At 43.5% G+C, this 25,124-nt stretch overlaps 1 protein-coding gene across 1 annotated transcript in view; it reads right to left on the bottom strand.

The window, feature by feature from the left end:
- LOC141273669 (transmembrane protein 150A-like) overlaps nucleotides 1-25,124 on the bottom strand; it is a 151,833-nt gene that overhangs the window by 53,938 nt on the left and 72,771 nt on the right. The window contains exons 3-4 of the mRNA XM_073685844.1: nucleotides 22,041-22,112; nucleotides 4,176-4,243 (exon numbers count right to left, since the gene is read on the bottom strand). Of these exons, the coding sequence (XP_073541945.1) occupies nucleotides 4,176-4,243; nucleotides 22,041-22,112 (140 nt within the window). The remainder of the gene's footprint in view (nucleotides 1-4,175; nucleotides 4,244-22,040; nucleotides 22,113-25,124) is intronic.

Genomic DNA, 25,124 nt, shown 5'->3' with positions numbered 1-25,124 from the left:
CATATACCACAGTACAGCAGCACTACCTCCCAAGCAGCGCCATATACCACAGCACAGCAGCAATACCTCCCAAGCAGCGCCCAATATCACAGTACAGCAGCAATACCTCCCAAGCAGCGCCATATACCACAGTACAGCAGCACTACCTCCCAAGCAGCGCCATATACCACAGTACAGCAGCAATACCTGCCAAGCAGCGCCATATACCACAGTACAGCAGCAATACCTCCCAAGCAGCGCTCAATATCACAGTACAGCAGCAATACCTCCCAAGCAGCGCCATATACCACAGTACAGCAGCAATACCTCCCAAGCAGCGCCATATACCACAGTACAGCAGCAATACCTCCCAAGCAGCGCCATATACCACAGTACAGCAGCAATACCTCCCAAGCAGCGCCATATACCACAGTACAGCAGCACTACCTCCCAAGCAGAGCCATATACCACAGTACAGCAGCAATACCTCCCAAGCAGCGCCATATACCACAGTACAGCAGCAATACCTCCCAAGCAGCGCCATATACCACAGTACAGCAGCAATACCTGCCAAGCAGCGCCATATACCTCAGTACAGCAGCAATACCTGCCAAGCAGCGCCATATACCACAGTATAGCAGCAATACCTCCCAAGCAGCGCTCAATATCACAGTACAGCAGCAATACCTCCGAAGCAGTGCCATATACCACAGTACAGCAGCAATACCTCCCAAGCAGCGCCATATACCTCAGTACAGCAGCACTACCTGCCAAGCAGCGCCATATACCACAGCACAGCAGCAATACCTGCCAAGCAGCGCCATATACCACAGTACAGCAGCAATACCTGCCAAGCAGCGCCATATACCACAGTACAGCAGCAATACCTCCCAAGCAGCGCCATATACCACAGTACAGCAGCTATACCTGCCAAGCAGCGTCATATACCACAGTACAGCAGCAATACCTGCCAAGCAGCGCCATATACCACAGTACAGCAGCAATACCTCCCAAGCAGCGCCATATACCACAGTACAGCAGCAATACCTGCCAAGCAGCGCCATATACCTCAGTACAGCAGCAATACCTGCCAAGCAGCGCCATATACCACAGTACAGCAGCAATACCTGCCAAGCAGCGCCATATACCACAGTACAGCAGCACTACCTCCCAAGCAGCGCCATATACCACAGCACAGCAGCAATACCTCCCAAGCAGCGCCCAATATCACAGTACAGCAGCAATACCTCCCAAGCAGCGCCATATACCACAGTACAGCAGCACTACCTCCCAAGCAGCGCCATATACCACAGTACAGCAGCAATACCTCCCAAGCAGCGCCCAATATCACAGTACAGCAGCAATACCTCCCAAGCAGCGCCATATACCACAGTACAGCAGCAATACCTCCCAAGCAGCGCTCAATATCACAGTACAGCAGCAATACCTCCCAAGCAGCGCCATATACCACAGTACAGCAGCAATACCTCCCAAGCAGCGCCATATACCACAGTACAGCAGCAATACCTCCCAAGCAGCGCCATATACCACAGCACAGCAGCAATACCTCCCAAGCAGCGCCATATACCACAGTACAGCAGCAATACCTTCCAAGCAGCGCCATATACCACAGTACAGCAGCACTACCTCCCAAGCAGAGCCATATACCACAGTACAGCAGCAATACCTCCCAAGCAGCGCCATATACCACAGTACAGCAGCACTACCTCCCAAGCAGCGCCATATACCTCAGTACAGCAGCAATACCTCCCAAGCAGCGCCATATACCACAGTACAGCAGCAATACCTCCCAAGCAGCGCCATATACCACAGCACAGCAGCAATACCTCCCAAGCAGCGCCATATACCACAGTACAGCAGCAATACCTTCCAAGCAGCGCCATATACCACAGTACAGCAGCACTACCTCCCAAGCAGAGCCATATACCACAGTACAGCAGCAATACCTCCCAAGCAGCGCCATATACCACAGTACAGCAGCACTACCTCCCAAGCAGCGCCATATACCTCAGTACAGCAGCAATACCTCCCAAGCAGCGCCATATACCACAGTACAGCAGCAATACCTCCCAAGCAGCGCCATATACCACAGTACAGCAGCAATACCTCCCAAGCAGCGCCATATACCACAGTACAGCAGCAATACCTGCCAAGCAGCGCCATATACCACAGTACAGCAGCAATACCTCCCAAGCAGCGCCAAATATCACAGTGTAGCAATAAATACCTCCCAAGTAGTGCCAAATATCAGTGTGGTACGTACAGCATAAATCTCCAGCTGCACTAAAAAATTCCGCAGTACAGTGAATATCTTCCTTAAGAGGAAAATACAACACATCTCCAGGAGAGCTGAATGCTGCAGTGCAGCACCGAATAACCAGAATATCCCAGAATCACCAAATACCACAGTCCGTGACCAAGTACCTGCCAAGTAGGGCCAAATACCACAATGCCCCTCTTCCCACTCATCCTCCATTGGGGTCATCATTGCCCCCTTTTCCACCTCTCCCCAGCTGGCAATGCACAATTCAATTACATAATTGTTGCTTCTACAGGAGAGTCTTCTCTGAAAAATTCCAAGGTGCACTCTATCAGGCTTCAGCCTATCATTCCCCCAACAATCGAGAAATCCACATAATCGAAGCATTCCATCAGGAGATGACGTAAACAATGACTTACTATATTTATTCATGATTATCTGAAATGTTCTGTGTAATGTAGTAAGGCAACCATTTTTTCACTTATGGAGTGCGAAGGTTATTGGTTTCCCCACTGGTTGAATTACTGTCCAAACTACACCCCACCACACATACACACTCATAGCAGTATTGTCCTCTTCTCACCCACCACCCCACTGGTAGCACTTTCACCCCTCCGCCCCACTAGCACTGGCATTGCTCCCTTCTCACCACTTCTCCACTGGTAGTAAAACAGCCCTAAACTAGCAATAGTTTCCCTACCTCTGCACTGGAGCCTGTGATAGGAGGAAGAGCGCACAGGGAGAAGAACCTGTAATGGCTTCCTCAGAGATACACGGACAATGCAGGGATTGCATTATGAGTGCAGTCTCTACTTTCACTGTGCAGGCCAGCGGGTAATCTTCCCAGCAGTCAGGGCCTGATGGAGATGCCTCTTTTTAGACATGCTTTAAAACTATTAAGATGGGTGTCTTAAGTGTCTAAAACACAATAATTGTGATACACACCTGTAGGTAAATTGAGAGGAATTGCATCACTGCAGCCCACCTTTATAAGAAGGGATATTGGGTGGTGCTTATGTGTATAACAGCTGATGGCTTATTTTTCTTAGGTCACTTGTTCTAGTGCCATACCTCCTACAGTATCATAAATGGCTTGGTTTCTCAATAGCTCATCAGAGACCATCACTGTACGTTATCAAGTATATAACAATTCAACAATAATTAGCTCAGTGTTATGCCTTACATGCCATCATCTAATAGACAACAGGAAGCTGTGGCAATGGGCCCTCTCTACCTGCACAGACTAATCCATGTCAGACATACCATAATATATATTATATACACATATTTCAGCAGAAAACATGCCCTACACAATGTTCTTTACAAGTATTCTGTGAATTTTCCTATTTTCTCCTAAAGTGAACCCCGACAGATGACACATGCGCCCTTAATCCGTGGGCAACATGCATCAGGCACTGGGTGTAAGATGTCAGACAGGTACATTCGACTCTGGATCGCTGCTGAGTTTCAGAGAAAAAAAACATGCTTTAGAAGCGGCCGAGACGCATGGGAGACTAGTCGGACAGATGGCTCTTTGGCGGTTTCTCTCTGCCCGCTGCCCTGGATTGACCAGTCTCTGCCTACATGCACATAGAGGCAGAGACCTGTCAATCCAGGGCAGCAGGTGGGGAGAAGCCGCTGGGGACTAGCCTGTCTGACTAGTCTACTGAGCTGCTTGGTCCCCTGTGGTTTTTAAAGTAGGTTTTTCTCTGAAACAACGCAGCGATCCACAGTCAAACGTACCTGAGATTATGCAGCCAGTGCCTGATGACTGCGGCTCATAGATTGGGCAGCATGTATCAGCTGTAAGGTTCACTTTAAGTATTGGTAATAATTGTAAGATTGTGCCTTACGATGAGGTCATATATACATTACCACACTAAACATTACTAAATTTTGGAACACATCCACTTACCCATGAATGCTCCTAAGCTGCATATAAGGCTGAAGAAACAGCTCTCTGGAGGAAGGTTTCCACATTTGCTGGAAGAAAGGAAAAAACAGCAGTTTAATGAATGTTAATAGGTTTCTGACAGCAGCAGCATGGAATTTTTCTGACAATAAGTCTTTGGTTTCAAGAATCCCGTAAGTAAATGTTCACATATTACAACCAACTGCTGCAAAATCGCTCATACAAGTAACAGCAGGAGCCTTGATATCCACTGTAAACAGATTCTTATACAAGTCTAAATTATACGTCCTGCACTTTTGATTTATGCACATCAAATCAATACACTATAAAACCTTGCCTAAAGCAACTGCAGACTCTGCAAGATACAGAAAAAGTAGAAATCTTCCAGCAAACTTTATATTTGGTCTGCAGACCCCTGAGGGCGGTACTTGGTAAAGGAGGAGACCTTAGTAAGGGGGTGTGCTCCTATTGCAAACAGACACTGGGAAAAAGCCCGTGCTGCAGCAAGTTGTCCTACAGCTAGACACAGCTCATTTCACAAAGTCTGTCCATGCTGAACTATTGGTGGTCTATAAATGGATACCTGTCAGATAATCCATGGTGCGCAAACCAATGGAAGAATGAATCAGACAATGGCTGCATTATTGTAGCTGTGTAGGTTTTCATTTAAACCGCTGCAGCGCTTCAGAAAAAACAGACATTGTAAAGCCGTCCTGGGACAACGAGTCTTGGATGACTAGTCTGTGGGTGATCTCTGTCCGTTTCTCCTTACCCCACTACCCATGACTTCCAGTCTCTCCCTAAACACCCAAACATAGGGAGAGACCTTTAAGTCACAGGCAGTGAGAAGCTGCTGGGGACCTGTCTTGGACTAGTCATCTGAGATGCAGAGTCCCCGGCTGACTTTTCAAAGTGACGGGCATCTCCCCTGAAATGCTGCAGTGTTTCAAAGTAAAACATACATTGCTGAAATAACGTATTCAGTGTCTGAGTCATGCTTCCGGTGTTTCAGGCAGCACAAGTCTGATGACAGGTTTTCTTTAAAGGGAATCTGTCACCAAGTTTTTGCTATCCAATCTGAGAGCAGCATAATGTAGAGGCAGAGACCCAGATTCCACCGACGTGTTACTTACTGGTCTGTATTTTGCCGTTTCAATAAAATCAAAGTTTAATCATCAGCAGATCATCACCGCAGGACTAGGTGTCTTGTGCTTAGTCCTGCTGCCGTGTAACCCCGCCCCACCCCCACTGATTGGCAGCTTTCTTTGTACACTGTGCATAAGCACAAAGCTGCTAATCAGTGGTGGGGGCGAGGTTATACAGGGCTCAGCATTGCAAGCACAGCTAGATCTGCAGCAGAGAAAACTGACCATCACAACTGCTGACCCCAGTAACCAGTTATACAAAGCTGAGATCAGGGTCTCTGTCACCTCATCATGCTGTTGTCAGATTACATAGAAAAACCTGCTGACCGATACCCTTTAAAAAGTATGAGAATCACGACAGATCCAAATAGTTTGTTTTTAAAACACAAAAAAAGTGTTTTACAAAGATGTTTTTTCGCCCAACCTGCTGTTAATCCTGTACTTATTCCAAAAGCGTGAGAGGTTAGTGTAAGCAGGTTAGATATTTCATGGAGCCAGGCAGCTCCATCGCCACCAGTACAAATTAAATAAAATATTTATCTTCTTCAAAGCTTTTAGCTAGGAGGATTTTTATTGCACAAGATTAACCTTTCGCCTAGTTTCCAAGCAGTGGAGACAGGAAGCCGAGGACCCTCAGATCAGAATATTATGTTAACACTTTCAGAGTCCAATCACAGTAGAATATATACAGTACAGACCAAAAGTTTGGACACACCTTCTCATTTAAAGATTTTTCTGTATTTTCATAACTATGAAAATTGTACATTCACACTGAAGGCATCAAAACTATGAATTAACACATGTGGAATTATATACTTAACAAAAAAGTGTGAAACAACTGAAAATATGTCTTATATTCTAGGTTCTTCAAAGTAGCCACCTTTTGCTTTGATGACTGCTTTGCACACTCTTGGCATTCTCTTGATGAGCGTCAAGAGGTAGTCACCGGAAACGGTTTTCACTTCGCAGGTGTGCCCTGTCAGGTTTAATAAGTGGGATTTCCAAGTAATGCTGTTGTGCAGATGGAATAGACAATAGATGGAAATTATTGGCAATTATCAAGACACACTCAATAAAGGAGTGGTTCTGCAGGTGGGGACCACAGACCACATCTCAGTACCAATGCTTTCAGGCTGATGTTTTGGTCACTTTTGAATGTTGGTTGTGCTTTCGCACTCGTGGTAAAAAAAAAATCAAGTTAAAAATCAGGCTATAGGTGCAATAGCAAAATTTGTAAACGTTCTACGGTTTGGTTATTGCAGATAAGAAAGAACAATTTAAATAATTCACCACAAGTAATACAAGTGGTTTCTCCAAATTCACCACAAAATACCACTTTTAAAAGGGGTTTTCCAGTCTAAAAAGAAGAGACTGCAGTCACTCCATTGACTGCAGAATCGTGACTGATGTGCGCACACAGTCACGATTCTCCTGTATTCCCCATGCAGGTGGTTGGTCACTTGACTGCATGCGATTTACAAGTTTGTGCTCATGTGCCTACTAGTCCCATCCAGCTTTTCTCAATATTCTTCTATTGACAGAAACCAGGTGAGACAAGTCAGTATGTGATCGAAAGATGCATATATTTGGTCAAATGACCACCAATTCACACCGGGATTTCAGGGGAATTATGACAGTATGTGCATTACCATTACACAGTCACGATTCAGCAGTCACATGGAGTAACTGCAGACAGTCATGGAATTAGTCAATCCTTTCATGACAAGAGACTTCCTCATGGTCAATGGTTTCCAGCTCACTAATATTCTTGGGCTGTCAAGAGAGTGGTCCAAAAAGATCAGATCAGAAATCATTGCAAACAAGTAAATTTATTCAAAAAGATAGCAAATGCAATGAATGTTCCTAGAAATACAGATAGAAGCAGAGCTCACAAGTTCAAAGTTAAAGAAATTGTACAGTACCCCCCCAATGTATCCCCCCGGGGCCCCCAAGACTTTTTGTAATTATCTACATTGCTGATAGCGCCGCTCACAGGCATCAGTGGCCGCTCACAGGCATCACGTGACCCCGCGCTGACGTCACAAGTGAGGCGTGACTCAGTGCTGGGGTCCCCGCGGTGGCTGCTGGGTTGTGGGCCGCTCACAGGCATTATCTGCAACGTAAGGTAATTATAAAAATCCTTAGGGGCCCCGGGGGGGATAATATAAAGTACTGGACAACCCCTTTAAAGGAGCATTGGCTACACTACCTGGACATGGCAGAAAGAGGAAGAAAAAAACCCTCCAGTGACTGCAAAATACCTGCAGCAAGATTTGCTGGCAACAGACTATGAGGTTTCAGGTTGCACAGTAAGGCACATGCTAAATGCTGAAGATATCCATGCTAGCAGTCTTAGACTGTGTTCACACGTTGCTTTTTTGCTAGAGCCAAAACCTGATCTCTTGGCAGTAAAACAGGTTCTGCTGGCTTTTTTCTGTTTTTCTCGCTACATTTTTTTCAGGATCTTAAAGGACCGTTTTACTTCAACCATACAAGCATGAACAATGCAAAGGGTATGTGACACCATAAAACATTTTTGGAAAAAAGAGCAATTTGATCATATTATTTAGGGGAAAAAGATTTTTGTCTGAAAAATGAGTGACTATTCTGAACAAAAAAAAAAGATCACATGAGTTCATGTAAAACCAGTGGGGGAAGTTGACTTGGTCTGGCATAGTTTACCTAAGACATTTGGCAGAGCATGGAGTAGGTTGGGCACTGTTTACTTTCACACATTGGTCGGCCTTTGAATTGGTCAGACTCTGTTCACTTTAACATATCACAAATTTAATTAAATTGGGTTTAAACTTGAGCGAAATCACAAAAATAAATTGGTTTCACATCCTGCTGTACATGCTTTTTTCACTAAAAATTCTGCAAAAACTGATGGCAACGTTTCCCTACTTTTTACACTTACTCATTGCTTTCTATAAAGTGAAAAAATACTGCAAAAATGCTGAAAGAATTAACATGCTGTAGTTTTTAAAAATGCAGCACTTTTCCAATTCAGGGTATGTGCACACGATGCAGAAATGAAGCAGAAAATTTCTGCATCATTTCTGCATCTCCCTGGCAGAAAAAACGCATGCAGATTGTGCATGCGTTTTTCCTGCAGAATACATGCGGATTCACATGCGTTTCCGCATGCAGATTGACAAGCGCTTTCCAGGCGATTTTAGCATCACCTGGAAAGTGATTGTGACAACTAGGTCACACTATATAAATCCATGCAGCCGGCATGGATTTATATAGTGTGACCCGAGAGAGTGTATATACTTACCTCCGATGGTCCGCGCTGTCCAGCTCAATCCGTTCTCCCTCGCCGGCAACTTTGAATTGAAAGACCTGCCGACGTCAGCGTCACGTGACCCGTCACATGACTCTGACGTCAGCGCAGGTCCTTCAACTTAAGTGCCGGGAACCAAGCAGGAGCGCTGCGCGGGCCGACAGAAGGTAAGTATACATTTATTTTTTATTTTATTCTTTTTTTTTTTTACAGCTTTTTTAATGGTACCTGGGTGTGGATGAGACTCTCCTCTCCTCCACACCCAGGTACCATCTGCACATTAGAACGCGCCAATAGCGCAAGTACAAATGCAGTCTTGCAGAATTGGCGTGTTCTAATGCAAGTCAATGGCGGCAAAAACGCCGCGTTTACGCAAAATTAATTGACATGCTGCGGATTTTTGAGCGCAGCGTTTACGCTGCGGAAAAATCCGAATCATGGGCACAGCACATGCGGATTTCAATTGGGGGACATTGCTGCCCTTCTACCATGCGTTTTTAATGCATTTACGCAACTTCAAGAACGCCGCGGAAACGCATTAAAAACGCATCGTGTGAACTCAGCCTCAGTCAGGAAAAAAAGCCAAAGCGTGTGCATGAGATTTCTCAAATCTCAGTTTTTGATGGTACTGTAAAAAGCAGCTTTTAATTTGCATGAAAAGCAGCACACAAACACAGCAAAAACGCAACATGTGAACATAGCCTAAGACATCCAGTTCTGGTAACTCAAAAGTGCAAGAAAAGTCAGCTTTAGTATCCCCCAAAACATAAGCCACAGAAGTTATATAATTCTGTTATGTGGAGCATTGAAACAAAATTTGGATCTTTTCAAGCTTATGGATAAGCAGTATGTCTGGATGAGGAAGAGGGAAGCATATGCTGAATAAAAAACACTGCCTACAGTGAAGCATGGCAGTGGCTCAGTGATGCTCTGGGGTGGCTTTGGTTCTGATGCTTGGATACAGAAGAAGTCCTGAAAGATTCTAGCTGACCGTCACAGTCACCGGAACTGAACCATGTATAAAATCCTTTGGTTTGTGTGCTGCCACCGCCATCATCAAACTCAAAGGATTTGGGTGAACTTGAAACTGTAGCCCATGAGGAATGGGCTTATTCAGGACGCTATCAAAAGCTGGAGTCTATGTATTATGTTTCCAGCAGCTCATGATAGCCAGATAGACTCAACCAAGTGCTAAAGACGCTTGTCGTATAGGGGGTGAATACAGTAATTCTGAGATTGCAGTAATCATTAGAAGTGGCATTTTGTGATGAATTTGGAGAAACTTATTATATATTAGTTGTGTTGAAATATGTACATTGGTTCTTATTTGATTGTTTCAGGGGGGGGGGGTTGTATAAATCTGTCTGAACCGGTAGATGCTCTTATTAACAATTTGTTAGTGAGAACAGACTGATAAAAAAAAATAATTCTGAAGTCAAATCAGTTTCTCACTCAAAAGGTGTTCTTTCTGGGCCAATCAGGTAAGAAATATGGGCTTAAAAAATAAATTTAAAAAATTATGTATTATAGTAAAAAGTACAATTTCATATACCCATGTTTCTAGACTTGTAGCAATTGGTAAAGATCCAGAAGATCAACTTCCATAATAACCTTATTAGTGATGAGCAAGCGTGCGTCTACATGATTTACAGCTGTAAGACAGCCTCAACACATGTAGGGATTGCCTGTTTGTTAGGGAATCCTCACATGTGTTGAGTCTGTCTTACAGCTGTAAATCATGCAGATGCAGGGACTCGAACATAATATACGAGCACGCCTAAGATACTCGGCAAGCAACCGAGCATGCTCGGTTAAAGGGTTAAACGAGCACGCTTGCTCATCACTAAACCTTGTCCAAAGACATTTAGATTGAAGGATTGCAGCTAGATATGTTCTTAGGCACAAGAGTGACAGTAGAATTATACCTTTTCAAGTTCAGACACCTGCAGTGTGCCAGAAATTTGTCTAAAATATTCTTAGGATTGGTACCTGAACAAACCAAACATTTTTTACTTTAAATGTGAGACTGCAGCAAGTCAGATCCAAACAAAAGCACAAATCTCCACATTTGCCCTGTACCAAGTAAGTACATACTTTTCCGGGAATAAAAGTACAAAAACAAGTCTATACTGGATTGGATTAGGTGCGACATGCACTCATGGAATTTTGGCAGAACTACTCCAAGATCTGCTCACCACTTTCCAGAAATTTCCTCCCACACATCCCTTCCCAGTATTTTTAATTTCTCAAAGAAACCTAAAAAAGGTTAGCAGTCTAAATGCACAGCTTGTTTGGAAAAGATAGTTTTCATTTACAGTAAGCAATCTTTCATAATTCACAAGAGCTGCGAAGAGTGGGAATAGTCCTGGTGAACATGGAATTTTAGTGGGCTGCTGCTGTTCTAAAATATAGTATCGCTCGAGTTGAAAGTGACTATGAGCAGCATATTGAAGGGAATTTTCCACAATGGACATTATCTATCCACAGTGATCAGTCATCACCCATCCTGCGCATAGGTGATAAACTATTATTGTGGCAAAATGCTTTCTAGTGCCAAAAACAGTTGAAGATCCTATTATGGAAAAACAAAAGAGGCCTTCCCCCTCAAAAAAGACATGACGAAATCAAATTTTTTTTTTAAAGCCTTAAACATACAGCATTTGCAGTACACCATAACAGAGGTTTATGAAATCAAACTATTGGGTATAAATGGGACACATGAAATTTAGGGCATGGGGACTAGGCATCATGCAAGAAAATGCCTCTTTTTCTTCTCTCTAAAAAAGGTAATGTTTTAATTTGATATATTTATTTTACTCACTTGTATAGCGCCATTAATTCCACAGCATTTTACATATATTATCATCGCTGTCCCCATGGGGGCTCACAATCTAGATTCCCTATCAGCAGGTCTTTGGGAGGAAACCGGAGAACCCGGAGGAAACCTACGCAAACACGGGGAGAACATACAAACTCCTTGCAGATGTTGTCCTTTGTGCGATTTGAACCCAGCGCTGCAAAGCTGCAGTGCTAACAGGAGAAAGCCTCCCAAGCAAGCACCAAGCACTATGTTTAATCACAAAAAAATGAGTCAGCACACCATTTCAAAAAGTGAAAAAATTACTTAACGGTCCATATAAGCATATATGGGCAGCTAAAGCAATTCTTTTCACTTTTTGAAATTGTATGCTGCTGCCATTTTCTCTGATTATACATAGAGCTTGGTGTTTACATATACCATTAAAGGGGTTGCCCGGTACTTTAAGTTGTCCAATGTATTCAGCATGTGGGCATAAGTATCTCTGTAATTACCTTACGCTATCATTGGCCGCTCACAGGCATCGTGTGACCCCCGGCAGCAGCTGGCTCTGACATCCGCAGACGTCAAGACAAGTCCAGGCTGCAGCCGACGGTCCCTCTTCCTGGTTCCATGGTGGATGCCAGGCTGTGGGCGGGGTTATTCCCCTGCGTCACACCCGGCATCCACCGCACGCTCTCCCAATGAATGGAGAGAGGCAGAGTGTGTGGTGGGTGCCAGGTGTGATGCTTGGGAATAACCCCGCCCACAACCCCAGCGCTGAGTCACGCCTTGTGACGTCAGCGTGGGGTCACGTGATCCTGTGAGCGGCCACCAATAGAGTCACTCACACGCATTATCAGCAACACAAGGTATTTACAAATATACTTATGCCCACATGCTGAATACATTGGGCAATTTAAGAAAAAGTACTGGACAACTTCTTTAAGGGTATTCTAGACTCCTATTTCCTGTTCTTATATGAACAGGGCTCTCATTATCATCAGAGGCAGGATTACAATTTGCAGTTACGCCTCTCTATACACGTCTCGTAACACAAGATCCACCAAGCACCATAGCTGATGTCACAACTGACCCTTCTCTTCCTTCCTTGACAATAAGATACGAAACTTCCTTATTAGAAACTGCAAAAAAAAAAAAAAAAAAATAGATCTTTCAATAATCACAATGGCCACTGGGGCCATTTTACACAGGTTGTGATATCAAAAAAAGACCCTTTAAATCAGGTTTTTATGTTAAATGTATTTTTTTTCCCATAACATTCCCTTTAAAAGATACTAAGTATACCGTTCTCTGAAACAGAGGTACCAAACTACTTATCAGTAGCTGAGCTTTGGATTACACTGTAATCAGGGACAGGTGTATCATATTTGACACTGGTGCACAAGGATCCTGCAGGCATGGAGGTGGACTGCATAGTGGCCCCTAATGACTATTAGACGACACATAGGTCATGCTGTTCTTACACATGAATTCTGGGTTATTGGTATCTGGCTCAGTGCAAGTAGCGGAGTGGTCACCATTGAATTCAGTTGGGGGGGGGGGGGTCCTGCTGTGACATCACAACTAATTTTAATCAGGTAAGTTCGGGGACAGATATTTGTTACATCTAATCATCAGCAGGAAATTATTCAGCGTTGTTCTCTTGCCCATGGGTTCTCTCTGCTGTTTGTGTCCACTTAGGAGTGTAAAAGATCCAGAATCAATAGTAGCATCTTCTTTACAAAATTCAAGCTCCACAGTGGAAGAAACGACTACACTGCATTTCATTTTCTCTGCCAGCCTTTTTGTCGTAAATCCCAACAAGCCTGAAGTTTTCTCAAGCTAGGAAAATAAATCTTCCTCCTGATCAGCCTCTTCTTTCATCACTATTGATTTAAAATGTGGTATTTCAGTGGGTATTCTCATAAAAAGGGTCCTTTGCTTAAACAGTAGCTAAAAAAAGAATCTACCATCCGGACTGTGGTGGGAACAGCAAACACAGCGATAGCTCACTCTCACAGCAAATCCAAAGGGTATGAATATATTCTGCTGAGCGCTCTATAGGAAACAAATATATTTACTAAGCCACAACGACCAAAGTATAAAAAAAGCAAATATAGAATTTTTTAGTTTAAAAGGAAACTTTGCCATTTGCTCCAAGAAACCTTAGAAGTCATATCAACAGAAAAATCTGAGTATGGGAAAACATTGCATCCCCTATAAGTCTTACGCCAGCTTGGCGCTCGCCACGAGGAGAAATGTTCTCCCTTAGACCCGCAGTCACATGCCTCTTGGCTAATTCAGACCTCCAGCTTTGCACTGATGAGTAGCATGTGTCTGCAAACGGAGTGTCTGTTTTGGCTTCTTATCTCAAGTCATGTGGCAAGACTCATTAAAAAGGTCGATATTCATTTTTACAATTGCCATATCCAATAGGTGGCGCTAGAGATCACATCCTCTTCCTTTCTGATGAGGCTATTTGTACATTGGAAAGTCGGATGTCACCCCAGTAGATGGTGTCATGGTGGCCATATTGGTTGAAAGTCAAACATAGAACTAAACATGTTGATAACGGCGACATTTTCATAAGTGGCTGCACTAGCTAAAGTTTGCAATGAACAGTAAGAATTACAGCAATAAGGGGTAATTGGCAAAGCAGACTTCTCTGCACTCATGCTATGCTCCAACAAAGCCTGCAATCTGCAGTGAATATTTATATTGCAGATTAATGGTTTACATTTGGCTCACAATTGAGCAATAAAGATGTAAGGCACCTCTACAATGTATTCGTCCCAATATCACCTAGGAATTATATGGCTATAAAATATGACCTTAGAGGACCTATTTTCCTGAAGTACTTCACTAGACAGATCCTCCATGTTAATACAACTTAACAAATGAAGTGAGGAGTTTGATCAGGACTCCAGGTACAGCCTTGTCAGGGAAACGAGCTGAGGAGAAAGAGAGCACGTCCGGAGCTCCTGTCAGGAAGAAAGGTGCCGAGTATCCGCCCAGCCCAGACGTCAATGGGCAAGCCCCGAAGACCCGAACAATGCCAGTCAAGGCTCCTCACTCGGGTGACAGAACGGGAACAGGTTGTGGTGGCACAATTCTCAGACGTGTGCGCCAGTGACAGGACGTCATAGAAGCTCCGGAGGTGTCAGATAGGAATTTCACGGTCGGGCCGGCGACCAGGAAAGACACGCGAGACGGGCTGTTACCTCTGACAGACATATGGTACCTGGCATGGATAGAGGGAAAGACCGTAGTCAGACGGGGACCAGCAGACACCAGAATGGCATCACAAAAGCGGATACAGAGTGACGGGGAAAAAAAGTGGTTATAGGAACAGAGTATTGCCAAGGCTTCAAAAGACTGCCCCTCGCCCGGTATAGTTAATGACAATCTAGTTCCCCTTCCCTCCAGTAGATGATTTTAAACTACCGGCCCCTGAATTCTAGTGTACTCTGATAATTTGTTCTGTTAAGTGATTTTCTGCTTATTTACTGTCAAACATTGTAAAGAAATTGTTGCCAATAATACGTGTTTTACAATTAATATTAGTTGTTAAATAAAAGATCTACTGTTGTTCCGCCTGTGTCTCCGCTGTTGCATTCTGGTACCTGCTTATAGACACACTATGCTTTAGTAGTCTGAGACACTCCCACTTGCTCCATAGCAGTCTGAGCTCAGAGACTGCTGGTCATGGACTGTTGAATCAGCAGTAGAAGGACTAAAAAGTATACAGTATACCCAAACTAAACATCCCTCTCTCAGGCTATGTGCCCACGATGCAGAAATGCTCCGGATTTTTTTCCTGAGCGTTTCTGCATCTCCCTGGCAGAAAAAACGCATGCGGATTGTACATGCGTTTTTCCTGCCAGGGACAAGCGGATGTGAAGCGTTCTTCAGATGCATTTCCGCATGCGGGTTGACAAGCCCTTTCCAAGCGATTTTAGCATCACTTGGAAAGTGCTCGACAACTTGGTCACACTATATAAATCCATGCAAACAGCATGGATTTATATAGTGTGACCCCAAAGAATGTTAAAAAATAAATCTATACTTACCTTCCGATGGCCCCCGCAGTCTTGCTTCACTCCGTCCTGGCTGCCGGCGGCTCGCGGTACACTACACTGAAGGACCTGCCGTCACATGACTAAATGACGTCAGCGCAGGTCCTTCAGTCCACCGCGATCTGCCGGCAAGTGAAGACAAGCGCAGCGGGGCCCATCAGAAGGTAAATATAATATTTATTTTTTATTTTATTCTTTTTTTTACAGGTTCTATGGTATCCGGGTCCGGAGGAGAGTCTCCTCTTCTCCAGACCCGGGTACCATCAGCACATTGAAACGCATGGCTTCCGCATGTACAGATGCAGTGATGTGGAATCCAAGCATTCCAATGCAAGTCAATGGCGGCGAAAACGCAGCGCTTCTGCAAAATAATTGGTAGTGCTGCGTTTTTTTCCGCAATGATAATCCGCAGCGGAAATTTCCGCAGCATGTGCACAGCACATGCGGATTATCATTGGGGAACATGGCAGGCCTTCTACCATGCGTTTTTTAAGTGTTTCTGCCGCTGCGGAAACGCTTAAAAAACGCATCGTGGGCACACATCCTTAAAGTGACCCTTCAGTTCTCCATTAAAAATTAGCAAAAAGTCATGGTAATACTGTAGAATGTAAATGTGGGCAGAAGGTCAGTTTAGGATTTTAGAATAATGAAAAAAAAAAAAACCATTCCCCATTTGCAAATTCTAATATTGACGAGATTTGCTGAACGTCTAAAGTGTACGGGGGCTGCAAACAGACAATTCTCAAGAAGTTAGGAATCCAGCATGTCCGATTTGGGCTATCAATCCTTTTGTTCTCAGTGATAAGCGGCTGCCACCATGTCTGGCGGCAGCTCTCTCAGAGGACAGGCCAAGGTCAGCACTCTGTGTATGGGAGAGTCGGGTAAGACTAGCTGCCGTCGATCAGGCTGAAACACATTCATCTAAAGTTCATGGTGGACTTTGATTTTGTTTTCATACTGCAGAGGTTTATATTTACACTGATGAGACATAAGGGAAAGTATAGAGAAAAAGGTGGACAACGCAGCCCATCCACGAATGTGTAATTTCATAGCCATGTGTTTTAGAAGACCATATTTTGGTATTTTGGGCCCCTTTAACAAAGACAGAAACAAGGATGCCTATGCAACATGACATGGTAACGGATCTAGAAAGAGTGCTGGATTCACCAAAAAACTGAATTCTAAGTTCTTCTCCTTTGATAATAGAAATGCATTAGAGACAACAGAACTGTGGTGGAAACTTTTATTGCTCTTCCTATTACAGAGATAGTGAATATTTCTTTTTTGGAGGTCAGATCCAAATAGAATTGTATCTGGCTCTGCTGGAAAGAAGAACTGGTTGGTGATAATCGAGAAGCAGAATTTATTTGGTGACTCCATAACTCAACCAACAAAACACAAGTTACCAACTGGACTCAAAATTTTGCAAAGTCCACAAAGCAAAGTTATTTCCAATAGGTTTATCCTGGATTCCACAATGCATAGACTACAATGTTGCCACATGACACGACATTGTCCCATACCAAAAGTAGCGAATACAAATATTAAAAAAAAAAAAAAATTGGACAGTGCAAAACGAAAAAGCTGTTCAGTATGGACTGGATACTGCTTACATGAGTGTGTGTGAAGGAACGCTGGGTCAGTTTTTTCTGCATTTTTCTGCCTAGGATTTGGTTGAGACGTGTGGCTGTAGAAGACTCCAGCATACATTCACTTTATGGAGTATGTATATATAAAACAGAAGCTTTATACAATATTGTATACTCAGCAAGTTTTCATTTCTGGATATATCAACCTGTACATCAGGTTGGTTTTGTTTTTCTAAGCCAGCACGGAAAAACGTACAAACCCAATAGTGGTTTTAAAAACTGTAGCTAGGTGGTTTATGTCAAATATCTAAAATACGTGTCCAATTCTTTAATACGATTTTTCTGTTTGTCTGAATTAGTTTTATACAGTTATATTAGCAAAATATCAGTTTCATTTTTAAATATACAGGTTCATTATAACCTACACTTTATAAATAGTTATATTAAAAAGTTGGTCTAATGGAACATCTACAAATTGTGCCATGTGTCTAAAATCACTCCTGTCAACACTGGGAATGTTCTTATGTTGCCTATCACAGGGTTTTCATTTTAGAAGGGATGCAAACTTCTCACGGCCTCCTTACCTATTGTGTCAAAAGGAAATAGGATTCCAGAATAAATGGCTTATTTATGACAGCATGAAATGTACCAATGAAGAGAATAGCCAGAGCAATGGCAGCAGCGCTCCATCTTTATTATCGGAATGCACCTGCTGCTAATGAGAGCCCCTCCAAAAATAACACCAGATTAGAGAGTTGCTGCCAGTGAGGAGATCACTATTTGTCTAGCCCCCCCCAGTTGTAACACTTTAGGATAGAACAGATTTGAATTCCAGCCATTAAGACTCCCCCCCCAACCCCACCCCCCACTTACACGATTTCCTTTAAGGCTTGATTCCAGCTTATCTGACAGATGCATGATATAGGGGCAGAGATCCCAATTCCAGCGATGTGTCACTTACTGGGCTGCTGATTATAATATAATCCCCATTTTATCTGGTGCTGCAGATCTAAAGTTCTCTAAATGCTGAGTTCTGAATAACCCTGCACCCAACACTGATTGGCAGTTTTCTGCCTATGCACAGTGTATAGAGAAGGCTGCCAATCAGTGGTGTGGGTGGGGTTATACAGAGCTCATGAATATGGAGGACTACATGACAGCAGGATGTACCAGTGATAATCCTCTGCTGACAAGACAGGGATATTATCAAAACTACAGCAAGCAGCCCAGTAAGCGAAACATCGCTGGAATCAGAATCACTGTCTATATCAAGCTCAGATTAGGTGGCAAAAACCTGGTGACAGATTCCCTTTAAGCACTCCCTAAATCCCCTAACAATCCTGTGTCACTACTTCAGTGCCCAAACCAGTTCTGCAATGGAGACGACCTGTCCATCATTCATGGGTCGGCTGAAGCCACTAACTGGCCTCCGGAGAATTTTACGTTTAAGCATGTAAATGCTGAATGATTGGTGGCAGCAGTGACATGAGATGAGAGGGGAATTCAAGAAGTAATGTTTTTTCTCCCTTTTTATACCATTTCCTGACTTTTGGTAATCCTTTAAAAAAAAGTTTTGGGAATTTTTAAAAGGCCAACTTCACGTTTGACCCCACATTTCAGATCATCAGGGACTTTTCTGCACCTACGAAAAATAGATTTTAGAAAGAACCCTGGTGCAGTCATTTCTAATAATGTTCATTGAGTCACTCTTTTTCAGCTGAGTCCATTTATTTAAGGCAGATACTAATACGTGGTAATCCATCCTTTTCTGCCGGCTTTAAAAAAAAAAAAAAAAAAAAACACGAAAGTCACTACTGGATATAGCGGTCAAACGTGATGCGAACATAGTCTAACGTACACCACTGTTCAAAAGTTTGGGGTCATTTAGAAATTTCATTATTTTTTAAAGAAAAGCACATTTTTTTTTGAATGAAGCTAACATTAACTGAATCAGAAATACATTCTATACATTGTTAATGTGGTAAATGACTATTCTAGCTGCAAACGTCTTGTTTTTATTGCAATAGGTGTATCGAGGCCCATTTCCAACAACCACCACTCCAGTGTTTTAATGGTACAATTGTGTTTGCCAACTGTGTAAGAAGGCTAATGGATGTTTAGAAAACCCTTGCACAAGTATGTTAGCCCAGCTGAAAACGGTTTGGCTGATTTGAGAAGCTATAAAATGGACCTTCCTTTGAGCTAGTTGAGAATCTGGAGCATTACATTTGTTTGTTCTATGAAACTCTCAAAATGGCCAGAAAAAGAGAACTTTCATGTGAAACTCGACAGTCTATAAAATTGTTCTTAGAAATGAAGGCTATTCCATTCGAGAAATTGCCAAGAAACTGAAGATTTCCTACAACTGTGTGTACTACTCCCTTCAGAGGAGAGCACAAACAGGCTCTAACCAGAGTAGAAAGAGAAGTGGGAGGCCCCGCTGCACAACTGAGCAACAAGACAAGTACATTAGAGTCTCTAGTTTGAGAAATCGACGCCTCACAGCTCCTCAACTGGCAGCTTCATTAAATAGTACACGCAAAACGCCAGTGTCAACGTCTACAATGATGAGTCGACTCTGGGATGCTGGCCTTCAGGGCAAAGTGGCAAAGAAAAAGCCATATCTGAGGCTGGCTAATAAAAGGAAAAGATTATTATGGGCAAAAGAACACAGACATTTGACAGAGGAAGATTGGAAAAAAGTTTTATGGACAGACGAATCAAAGTTTGAGGTGTTTGGATCACACAGAAGAACATTTGTGAGACACAGAACAACTGAAAAGATGCTGGAAGAGTGCCTGACGCCATCTGTCAAGCATGGTGGAAGTAATGTGATGGTTTTGGGTTGCTTTGGTGCTGGTAAAGTGGGAGATTTGTACAAGGTAAATGGGATTTTGAATAAGGAAGGTTATCGCTCCATTTTGAAACGCCATGCCATACCATGTGGACAGCGCTTGATTGGAGCCAATTTCATCCTACAACAGGACAATGACCCAAAGCACACCTCCAAATTATGCATGAACTATTTAGGGAAGAAGCAGGCAGCTGGTATTCTATCTGTAATGGAGTGGCCAGCCCAGTCACCAGATCTCAACCCCATTGAGCTGTTGCGAGAGCAGCTTGACCGTATGGTACGCAAAAAGTGCCCATCAAGCCAATCCAACTTGTGGGAGGGTCTTCAGGAAGCATGGAGGGAAATTTCTTAAGATTACCTCAGCAAATTAACAGCTAGAATGCCAAAGGTCTGCAATGCAGTAATTGCTGCAAACGGAGCATTCTTTGACGAAAGCAAAGTTTGAAGGAGAAAATTACTCTAATAAAAATCATTATTTCCGTCAATGTCTGGATTATATTTTCGATTCATTTTGCAACTCATTTGATAAATAAAAGTATGCGTTTTCATGGAAAACACAAAATTGTCTGGGTGACCCCAAACTTTTGAATGGTAGTGTATATGTGGGCCATCTTGACAGATAATGTTGGAGAAGATAAGGATCCTGCATGTCATTTCCAAGAGTAGATCCTTTTGTTCTCTAAGGGTATGTGCACACGGTCTGGAGCTACTGTGGGTGTGACGCTGCTTGTTATTCAGCATCAAACCCGCAGCAACCATATGTTACAGCATAGTGGATGGGATTTCTTGAAAATCCCATGTCTACTATGCGTCTGTGGCTCCCCCCACGGAAACTGACATGCGGTGCGTCTTTCCAGACGGCAACATGTCAATTTCTCCGGCAGGTCTGCATGAGTGCTTTCCCCATAGCCCTAACTTCTATGAGGAAGTCCGCAGGTGAAAAAAAAAAAAAAAAATGACACCGCTCATTTGCATAAAATGAGCGGAAGCCGCTGGCGGCTATTCTGCTGTGTCGGCGCTGCAGACGGCTCCGGACAGTGCGCACATACCCCAAGAGATAAGCCACAGGCAGAGATATCAGACAGTGGCTCTATGTGAGAGTAAAGCTCCAGTCTCACATAGAGAGATTGCTAGAGAGATCGCTGCTGTGTCACGGTTTTGGTGACGCACCAGCGACCTCACCAGCGATGTCGCTATGTGTGACACTTTGCAGCAATCAGGCCCCTGCTGTGAGGTCGCTGATCGCTGCAAAGTGTCCTGGACCATTTTTTGGTCGTTGCCCTCCCGCTGGTCAGCACACATTGCTGTGTGTGACCAGCGGGAGCAGCGATCAGGCTGGTAACCATGATAAACATCGGGTTACTAGGAGCACACGCACACTTAGTAACCCGCTGTTTATCATGGTTACGAGCCTGCTAAAGTGAGCGGTAACCTCCCGCTCACCGTAGCAGAGTGGTAACTATGATAAACAACGGGTTACTAGGTGCGCGTGTGCCCCTAGTAACCCGATGTTTATCATGGTTACCAGCCTGCTCCTGCTTCAGCAGGCTGGTAACCAGGAGCAGGACAACGTGGAAAGATTCTTTCCACGATGTCGCTGCTCCCCTGATCGTTGGTGAGCCTGCCTGTTTGACAGCTCACCAGCCTGCCTGTTTGACAGCTCACCAGCGACCACATAGCGACGCAGCAACGATCCCTGACAGGTCGTATCGTTGTCGGGATCGTTGCAGCGTCGCTAAGTGTGACGGGGCCTTAAAGGAGAGCTAGGCCAGATGAACGCCTACTTATGAGAGAATCGGGAGAGATGCCTCTCTTCAACAAACAGCCATCTAATCTGTAAGGGGGCTTAACTCCTCAAGGCTCTTCAGGTTATGTTCACATGTTCAGTAATGAGCAGTTAGAACGGGTAGAGCAGCAATCCGTTGGCAAAAAAGTTGTGCAGACACAACTTTAGCCAGTTGACAGTACTTAAAGTTTAATGCTGTTTTTTTCCCCTCTTAGCCACTCATACTGTATATCTGCTAATAAATTAACTTATCTGCCAATACTAAACAATCACTCAATATTTGCTCATCTAGGTTGGTAATCATTAATTTATCATCATTAAAGGTTTCTTACCTTACAAGAGGGATGTGATCTAACGTGCAGCAAGTTCCATCATTCAGCGATTCACAGGTGTGATTATATTCCCTGCCAAGGAAACATGGACAGATTACATAAGACATAGGACAAACATGAAAACTGAAAGCATGTTCCCATATTACACAAATATTAATTTCATAATTTAATAATATTAATTTAAGTTAATAACATGTAACATTGCATGAAATTTGTAAAGTTATTGGATTAATTAGAATTTTTTTTTAACATTTATATTTAAATAACTTTCTGCTGTGACAATTTCCCACAATCCATCCTGGCAAAGCACGCTGTGAACAGACAACAGACTATCAGGAGCCGGACAGCTGTGAGGTCCCTTACGTGACACTATTGGTTTCAGGACACTCAGATTACAAAAAATAAAGCAACGTTCCTTCTGCGGAAATTCACATATTTGCCTTTAAAACTTTTTTACTTCGTAATTTAAAAATGTATACCTTTTTATCAGTACACTGCAAAGAAAATGATGGCATTATGTAAAAAGAGTACAACTGCATGCAGTAAATATCCCATGTACTGTAGAAATGCCCAGTAACAGACATCTCCTTTAACCCCTTTAGGAAGTGATCAATCACGATATAATAAAACATTGAAGTACCCTTTAGCAATGGAGCATTTTACAGTGTTAACAGCAGCAATTTTTTTTTCTTTTTGTAGGAAAATTATATTTTTCAAAACCATTATAAGATATGTAAGGTAAAGTATTTACAAGGACAAAACATGTATATTTTAACTCTGAAAAGTTGTAAAATTACTGCAGAGAGTTATTTGTTCTGGCTGAATGGATATAAATAAGGTTGGGCATTGATGCCAGGTGACTACGCCTGACATATCCAGCTTCCTCTTCATACCAAAGGTGTTAAAATTTAAGCCAGGGCTCCATGCACTAAACTTGGCAAAAACAACATTTACTACTACTGCGCACAGTGCTAGGAACATGTAGTTCTGGAAAATCATAAAGGGCTCACTCACATTAGAGGATAAAAAAATAGCTCTGATGCGGCTCCTTAAAAAAGTTGGACAAGTGTAATCCGTATGGTTCAACTTATGTCATGCGAGTGCGCTATTTTTTCCTCACCTAGCATCCGTATGCGTTTTTAACATTATCTTTTACATACTGTAATTCTCTATGTAATTTAAAGCTAGCTTACAAACTATCTATATAGAAGATTGCTTTATTATAGATATCCTGTAGACAATTTCACAAGCCCCCTAGATACACTGCTCAAAAAAATAAAGGGAACACTCAAATAACACATCCTAGATCTGAATGAATGAAATATTCTCATTGAATACTTTGTTCTGTACAAAGCTGAATGTGCTGACAACAAAATCACACAAAAATCAATGGAAATCAAATTTATTAACCAATAGAGGCCTGGATTTGGAGTCACCCCCAAAATTAAAGTGGAAAAACACGCTACAGGCTGATCCAACTTTGATGTAATGTCCTTAAAACAAGTCAAAATGAGGCTCAGTATTGTGTGTGGCCTCCACGTGCCTGTATGACCTCCCTACAATGCCTGGGCATGCTCCTGATGAGGTTGCGGATGGTCTCCTGTGGGATCTCCTCCTAGACCTGGACTAAAGCATCTGCCAACTCCTGGACAGTCTGTGGTGCAACGTGACGTTTGTGGATGGAGCGAGACATGATGTCCCAGATGTGCTCAATCGGATTCAGGTCTGGGGAACGGGCGGGCCTGTCCATAGCTTCAATGCCTTCATCTTGCAGGAACCGCTGACACACTCCAGCCACATGAGGTCTGGCATTGTCCTGCATTAGGAGGAACCCAGGGCCAACCGCACAAGCATATGGTCTCACAAGGGGTCTGGGGATCTCATCTCTGTACCTAATGGCAGTCAGGCTACCTCTGGCGAGCACACTGAGGGCTGTGCGGCCCTCCAAAGAAATGCCACCCCACACCATTACTGACCCACTGCCAAACCGGTCATGCTGAAGGATGTTGCAGGAGGCAGATCGCTCTCCACGGCGTCTCCAGACTCTGTCACGTCTGTCACATGTGCTCAGTGTGAACCTGCTTTCATCTGTGAAGAGCACAGGGCGCCAGTGGCGACTTTGCCAATCCTGATGTTCTGCGGCAAATGCCAAGCATCCTGCACGGTGTTGGGCTGTGAGCACAACCCCATCTGTGGACGTAGGGAACTCATACCACCCTCATGGAGTCAGTTTCTAACAGTTTGTGCAGGCACATGCACATTTGTGGCCTGCTGGAGGTCATTTTGCAGGGCTTTGGCAGTGCTCCTCGTGTTCCTCCTTGAACAAAGGCAGAGATAGCGGTCCTGCTGCTGGGTTGTTGCCCTCCTATGGCCCCCCTCCACGTCTCCTGGTGTACTGGCCTGTCTCCTAGTAGGCCCTCCAGCCTCTGGACACTACGCTGACAGACACCGCAAACCTTCTTGCCACAGCTCGCATTGATGTGCCATCCTGGATGAGATGCACTACCTGAGCAACTTCTGTGGGTTGTAGAGTCCGTCTCATGCTACCACGAGTGTGAAAGCACAACCAACATTCAGAAAAGTGACCAAAACATCAGCCAGAAAGCATTGGTACTGAGATGTGGTCTGTGGTCCCCACCTGCAGAAAAACTCCTTTATGGAGGGCGTCTTGATAATTGGCAATAATTTCCATCTATTGTCTATTCCATTTGCACAACAGCATGTGAAATTGATTGTCAATCAGTGTTGCTTCCTAAGTGGACAGTTTGATTTCACAGAAGTTTGATTTATTTGGAGTTATATTCTGTTTAAGTGTTCCCTTTATTTTTTTGAGCAGTATATAATAAACCAGCATCCCTTAGTGCTTTTTATGTGGCACTAAAGGGTGTTGAAACTTATTTAACCTATTAAATAATTTACAAGAAATTACATGGGGTCTCCCCTATTTTTGATAACTAGTCAAGGTAAAGCAGACTGCTGCAGCTTATGTCATCAGGCTGGGAAGGTCCATGGTTATTGGGCCCTTCCCAGCCTAAAAATACAAGCCCGCAGCCTCCCCAGAATTGGCACATCACATGAAATGCG

This window comes from Phyllobates terribilis, unplaced genomic scaffold, assembly GCF_046119375.1.
Source record: "Phyllobates terribilis strain yellow unplaced genomic scaffold, ASM4611937v1 Scaffold_5__5_contigs__length_657084704, whole genome shotgun sequence".
Classification (NCBI taxonomy): domain Eukaryota; kingdom Metazoa; phylum Chordata; class Amphibia; order Anura; family Dendrobatidae; genus Phyllobates; species Phyllobates terribilis.
Note: the sequence above shows the minus strand (reverse complement) of the source record. Positions and strands in the feature narration are given on the sequence as shown.